The following is a 7,159-nucleotide window of genomic DNA, read 5'->3' as shown; positions in this document are numbered from 1 at the left end:
CTACTAGATCTTAGAATCTGGTTCCAATCGGATTATTATTATAGCCAGAATGAAGCAAGCAAGGTGGCCGTTGGGCTGTTTGAACACCTGGCTTTCGAATAATCCTCATGTCAGAGCAATGAGCTTTTGCGTGCATGCTTTTAGTGCATATAGAGCCGGGTATCGACTGGTTTATTTATAGCCAAAATACAGGTAAACCTTAAAACAGCTTTTGGTAGAATTTTGCTGCAGATTCAGATTCAGGAAAATTAGCAGAAGCGTAAAAGTTCAAACAAAGCGAAATTAAAAATGAATTGCATAAAAGCGAATGCCAAATACACGAAATCCCCCCCAAGCCGCCAGTCCCTCCCCCCCTTCCTGCATCTTGGCTAAAAACTTTGCTCACACAGCACAAAAAAATTTTTCGCTGACTTCATTAAAAATTCCAAAAACGAAGAAGAAAATTCGGAAAAAAAACGAAGAAGAAATTTTTGCAGGGAAAATGAATGAGTCTGGGCCACAGAGAAATGGGGTGGGGGGGAGAGCGAGAGGTAGAGACCTCAGACGGGGTCCATCGATTGAGTTCAATTGCGGGGCAAAAGATGAAGAGGAAGCAATTGTAAAATGGCCAGACCATGAGCTAAGCCAATAATCAAAGGGGGTGGTCTAGGGGGGTGAGGCTCGGAGTGGCGGTGGGGGCGGCGTTGGTGTGGTCTGCCTCGGCGGCAGCTAATTTATTACGAGCATTTAACAAGCATACTCTTGGGGTTCTCTCACGAGTCCGCTTTGATTTATTAGGTGTTTGGTTTAAAAAAAAAAAAAAAAACGAAGAAAAACCAAAAACGAAACGAAACGAAAGAAGAAATAAAAGGAACAAAGAGGAAACAAAAGGAAGTAACTGCAGAAAGAAGAAAGCCCTGGCAACACAGGCACAACAACAGGAGAGACCAGGCGGCTGGAGGAAACACTAATGTGAATGTAATTTGTAGTTAATGTGTTCTCGGTTTTCCGGGCCATGTGGGTGGCTGGGTTTTCCGTTCGGCATTTTAATTGTTCAAACAAAATCAGTGGGAAATATTCGCACCCCTCTGGGGGCGTTACGCCCATCAGTCGTCGTGCTGCGGGAGTCCGTCCGTAGTTCAATTTATGCCGCGTAAAGCATAAATTTCACGGTTGCCGTTTCCATTTCTCTTGCTGCTGAATGGGGCAGGAGGCAGCCCCAAAAGCATTACCTTTAGATCATTTTCCCAGTGAATGCTTTAACAGAACTTTTTAGATGAGATATTTAAAGGGAAATGGGAACCTAACCTTTAGATTTCCATCATTAGATGTCTTTGTTATAATAACCTTTTTATAGGTTGTATCACCGGAAATATCCCTTAAAATGTACCAATATTTTTGAATCGTCTAATCTTTAATTACCTTTTTATTTGTTCCCCTAAAACAGCATTTTTTAATTATTAAATGTTAAATTACCTTTTATTTTTCCCCTAATATTTTATATATTAATCATACAATTTTGTATTTATTTTTTTTGTAATGGTATCTTTAGAACGGATAATTTTCAAATATTTTTTTTCTTCCCCCCTAAAATAGTTTATTATAGTCGTTAAATCTTTAAGTGTTTTTTAATTTTTCCCCGAAACTAGTATTTTTTAATCGTAAAATTTAAAAATTTTTGAAAATCTAAAATAGTATCTCTTAGTCCAAAATTTTTAATTATTTGCTATATTTTTCCGCTTAAAATCGTATAATTTTTGAATATTTTGTTAATTTTTCTTCCAAAATTATATTTTTTAGTCTTTAAAATTGTAATTACTTTTTTATTTTTTCCCCCAAAATAGTTTTTATTATTCATATTTTATATATTTTATATTTTATACATATATTTATATTTTATATATATATTTATATTTTATATATTATATAAAAATTTATATATATTTTTTAATTTTTAAATATTTTGTTTATTTTCCGAAAATAGTATATTTTATTCTTCAAGTTTTAAATAACTTTTTATATTTTTTCCCCTAAAATATATTTTTTTAATCGTACAATTTTGTAATTATATTTATATATTTTTTCCCCTAAATTTTATTTTTTAGTCTTTAAATATTAAATTACTTTTTATATTTTTTCTCCAAAAATAGTTTATTTTATTCACAACATTTTTTTTTTTAACTTTTTTCCCCTAAAATAGTACCTTTTAATCGTGAAATTTGTAATTTTTTTTTTATATTTCCCCCCAAATAGTACTTTAATTTATTAATTTTTTTATTCCCTAGTTAGGAAATAATTTGTAATAAAATGAATGACAAAACTAAATATTTAATTGAATAACATAAGAAAAATCTTCATGGTTAGTGGATAAATAGCCACTAAAAAGTACATATTTCAATCATAGTTTTTTTCTGGAAGTCCTTTTTGAAGTTCCTAATGATCCTTTACCCCTCAACAACGTAAATCTATTCCGCACATTCGCCCAAAATGATTTTTTCTACAGCTCTTTTTGTGCGGCTTTCTTGTTGCATCTGCCACAAAAATGTTAAATGTTAAATCACATTGTCGAAAGTCGAAGGCCAGCATTCGTTTTGGTTGTTTCCTTTGGCTTTTCTGGCATTCGGCGGCGGCCATTAAAGGTCATAAATCACATCATAGCATAGAAATAAATCAACCCTTTTTATTATCAACAAACACATCGCAATGTTTGTTATCGAAAGGGTTATTTATAGTTCTACTGGGAATTCTCCGAGTCCGAATCGGTATCGGAATCGTAGTCGGATGAATATATTTTAATGGAATTAACTGGAGAAGCAAAGAAAAGCTACAGATACACTGTGGTGGTTCAAGGTTCAAGGTTCAAGGCTGATTTTACTGACCGAATTGCCTACTTTACGGAGGGTCACGATTCTATCTCTCTGTCGCCTGCAAAAAGCTCATTAAGCAAATCGCATTATTTGCTCATAAGAATACAAGTAGAGTAGCACCGTAGCGTATATTTTCAGTGCACTAAAACCTCTCGGCATCAGAGCATCCAGCATACTCTGACAGGCCCACAAGGAGCTTCATTTAGTCGCAATTGAAAGGCTGCAAAAGAGACACACACAAAAAGAGACAGACAGAGACAGAGACAGAGAAAGAGAAAGAAAGAGAGCGACTGAGGGACATAGAGCTGAAACATGGCAAATGAATACATCATTAGCTGCATGAAATGTCCTTGTCGAAACACACACACCCACACATATAACCACTACAAGCATGGCAAGGTCTAGTCTAACGACTAGGGGATACCCAATGTAACAATTCGTCGCCAAAGTCTTACAAAACTCCCAAATTATGTATATGGTAAATATTATTAGAAATACCTTAGCCACAAAATGACATAACCCTTTGCTACACACGATTACAGGGTATTTACAAGTGGACAAAGAGTGGCTAAAGAACGAAGGAGGAACCAAAAACGAGTACGAAGACGATGATGATGATGAATCATCATCAGCATAGCTATATGGCTACTTAAACGGCTTAGGTTTGAAGTGCTTATGCAACTTGTTAACTAATTACGTGCACAGGCAGCATAAAGTGGCTTACACACACACACACACACACATTGCTATAAGCCATAATCATGACAGCCACTCAAGGGTATTCGAAAATCGAGAGCAAAGAGGATATTTTCATAAGCCCTTTGCTGTTGGCACACAAATAAAATGATGGAATATTTATGAAAAATATATGAAAATTATAACCTAAGAATATAAGAAGAGTATATAATTAGTAGAGGGAAAGAATATGATCTCGAGCCTCGAAGCCAAGACGAAGTATCGATGTTGCTAACAGCACTGTAAACCCAACAGCCTCTGTTAACTAACAGCTCGTCGAATCTCTGATCCCACAAGTTGGACTGCGAATATCCTGTTCGATTCAAACTCCTGTCTGAAGCGTTGATCTGATTATAGATCGATAAATCTTGAAAGTTAAAGAAATCATTTTTCATTGCCTCAAAATGTCCCTTAGCCATTCACATTAAATCTGCATGTGTGTGGAGACTGTGAAGCAAGTTTCAGTTTGATAAGAAAATTGGCATGCAAAATGGAGCATACAACCACCTCCCACCACCCACAACCCACCACCCACCACCCACATAAGTCCACGCCCACACACACAACGCACTTAAGGGCTCTGCGCACCTCCGAAACCGCTCCATTGCCGGGGACGACAAAAATCCTGTTTGATAATTTACAGTGTTTATTTTATAAGACTATTAGAGTAAGGACGAGACTCAGAGGCAATTAAGTTTTCTGCCAAAGAGCTCTGTGCCATATGTGGGGGAGGGTCTTATAATTTATGGGCGTGTGTGTGTGTGTGTGTGTGTGTGTGTGTGGGGGCGTGTATCCGTATCTATGTGAGAGCAGAATGTTGACAAGGAAATTGCGACATAAATTGCCATTCCCGGTGCCATAGGAACTAATCGCATTGAAATTTATGGAAAATTAATTTTTCACTTTTGGTCGAGAAACGATTTACCAAAAAATTGTGACAAATAATTCAATGGAATCAAAGATTGAATTGATATTCAAATGATTTATTCTATCAAGTCATTTCATTTCATTTGGCAGCTGCAGCGCCCAAAGCGATATCAATGAATGGAAAATACTCCATTCAACGGGATCAGTTGGTGATTTTAATTTCCTATTTATCCCCCCCCCTCCCCACAGGTACATACATCTCTAAAATATAATTAACCAAAAAGAAGGGGCGAATCGGAATCGTATCCAACAATTGTATAATCCATACGAATTTGTTGATGCCAATATTGAAATTCCCTTTTGCACACTTTTTTAAGCTAGCCAGAGAGAGTTTCCGCCCATCGCCGCGCCGCCTTTCCACTTCCGGGCAAAAGGCAAAACTTTGATGTTTCTTCCTGGACTTGTCGCAGACGAGGGGAATTTTTAATTAAATTGTAACCGGCAGCTATATTCAAATTTTGTGGCGCCTTGGCAGCTGTTCAATAAATTAATTTCCTCTCTCTCTCTCTCTCTCTCTCTCTCTCTCTTTCGGCATCAGTGGTATCTCATGGATTCCTGGAAGGGAAGAGGTTTCCGTTTCCAATAATTATTGGCCAATTTAGGAGCTGTCTATATAGCTATAGGGTACAAAAAAAATACCTCCGACTGATAATTAAAAATTGTTAAGGAAGTTCGAAATTTTTTGCTGGCCCAGAGAAAGCAAAAGATATCATTTTTCTATTATTTTTCTGTCATTCTTTAAAACAGTAGTCAACCAAACTTAAGCGCCCTTCGACGCTCTAGAAACTGGTTCAAAAGATCGCTCCACGGAACCACAAGCAACGCAACTTTTCCATATATCGATACATCGATATGTTCAAGCCTAAATAAACGAAACACAGTAGGAGCTGGCAAACCAATTAAATTAACAAAAAAAAGGCATAAAACAAACTTTATGCGCTCAGTCGCTCGGAGCGAGAACAATATCATTTGGATTTCAACAGTCAGTGCGTTCTGCATCGTTTCATTGAATCCATTCATTGAATGCGCGCATAAAGTGAGTTTATGGAACACAAAGAATACACTTTTAGACATCATTTTTTCCATTCCACACAGAAAGATCCAGCGACGAAAATGAGCAGCCAGAAAAATCAAGGGACCACTGTGGAAAACATCGACGAGATCGACAGCTTCGTCGCGGACATGGCCAGCCTCTGCATGAACGAGCCCTACTCGGACGTGGAGTTCCTGGTGGAGGATCAGCGGCTGCCGGGCCACCGTCTCGTTCTGGCGACGCGCTCTGAGTACTTCCGCGCTTTGCTCTACGGCGGTTTGGCTGAGTCGAACCAACGGGAAGTTCGGCTGGACGTGCCGCTTGAAGCCTTCAAGTTAATCCTGGGATATCTCTACTCGGGGAAGATGCCTCTGTCCACACTGGACGTGGACACCATTATCGATGTGCTCGATTTGGCCCATCTTTACGAGTTGCAGGCCGTCGAGTCGGGAATAGGAAAATACCTGCAGCAGAATCTTTCTGTCAGTAATGTGTGCACGATCCTGGATGTCGCACGCCGCAGCAATCTCAACCAGCGGGCTGAAGAATGCCTCGATTTCATCGACTACAATTGCTCCGATATAGTAAAACATGATTCCTTCGCACAACTGTCCAAGGAATCACTTGAGGAACTCCTGCGACGGGACAAGTTTGCGGCCCCCGGAATTGATATCTTTCGAGCTGTATGCAAATGGAGGGACAACCATCCGAGCGAGGACTTCATGACGCTCCTCTCGCTCGTACGTCTCACAGCACTTAGTGTCAAACAGCTGCTGCGTGAGGTGCGTCCTACAGGCCTCTTTGAGCCGGAAAAAATACTCGACGCCATCGATTTTAAGTTGAATAAGTTCAACTTTAGTGTTCTTTGTTAATTGACTAGCCAGACAGACACAAGTTAGTTAAGTCAGACGGAAGATCCGTTTGAGGAGCCACAGATATTTAATTTTAGAACACGTCCTTTGCGTTTCCACCTAAACAAACCATTTGAAACCCTTTTCAAGCATTGAAAAACAAATTTCAGCTTAATTTAAATGCCAATTGCTGGGCCAACAAAATCAGTAAACAAGAAACTTTGCAGACAATTGAAAGCGAAGCAAAGCAAAAAGAATTCGGAGAAAGGCAACGAAAAAAAAGACCCAAAAGCAATTCAATATAATAAATCACACCTTTGTCACTCAATGCGAAAGCGTATTTTTTTTCCAATTAAAAGCCAAAGAACGCTTCTCTGCAAATTACTTTAACCTTTCGTCGGCCATCGGGGGGGCTGGCCTGGCCTGGCCTGGCCTGGCTGCCGACATGTAATTAGTTGACAAAAGGTGTTCGTTGTTGCTGCCCGCTGGAATGCTAACGGAATGGGGGCCGGGTCTTAATTGAATTTTTATCTCAGTTCGTTGTGGCTCCCCTTTATCCGTCTCGCGTCCTTCCACCTAAAAAGCTGGGTACAGAGTCTACAAAAAAAAAAACAGGAAAGAAAAGGATTCAATTCAGTGAAGAGGGAATTTCAATTGCTAAGCAAACTTATGCAAATTTCTAAAAGTTTTTTTTTTGGTTAGCAAGCGTTCGACGCTGATAATTTGCCAATAAATCCAAGACAAGAACGTATGGAATAGGGAATATA

At 38.7% G+C, this 7,159-nt stretch overlaps 1 protein-coding gene across 1 annotated transcript; it reads left to right on the top strand.

The window, feature by feature from the left end:
* Positions 1-5,485: 5,485 nt before the first annotated feature.
* On the top strand, positions 5,486-6,720 carry LOC6593349 (BTB/POZ domain-containing protein 9). The gene is made up of 2 exons (XM_002018779.2): positions 5,486-5,544; positions 5,604-6,720. The coding sequence occupies exon 2, from the start codon at positions 5,622-5,624 to the stop codon at positions 6,411-6,413; it is 792 nt and encodes a 263-aa protein (XP_002018815.1). The 5' UTR covers positions 5,486-5,544; positions 5,604-5,621; the 3' UTR covers positions 6,414-6,720.
* Positions 6,721-7,159: the final 439 nt, after the last annotated feature.

The sequence above is a fragment of the Drosophila persimilis genome, unplaced genomic scaffold, assembly GCF_003286085.1.
Source record: "Drosophila persimilis strain 14011-0111.01,24,50 unplaced genomic scaffold, DperRS2 tig00000124-arrow-pilon, whole genome shotgun sequence".
NCBI lineage: Eukaryota > Metazoa > Arthropoda > Insecta > Diptera > Drosophilidae > Drosophila > Drosophila persimilis.
Note: the sequence above shows the minus strand (reverse complement) of the source record. Positions and strands in the feature narration are given on the sequence as shown.

What these genes read in the sequence shown, in the direction of transcription:
- LOC6593349 (XM_002018779.2), top strand. Translation starts at nt 5,622, where the DNA reads ATGAGCAGCCAGAAAAATCAAGGGACCACTGTGGAAAACATCGACGAG.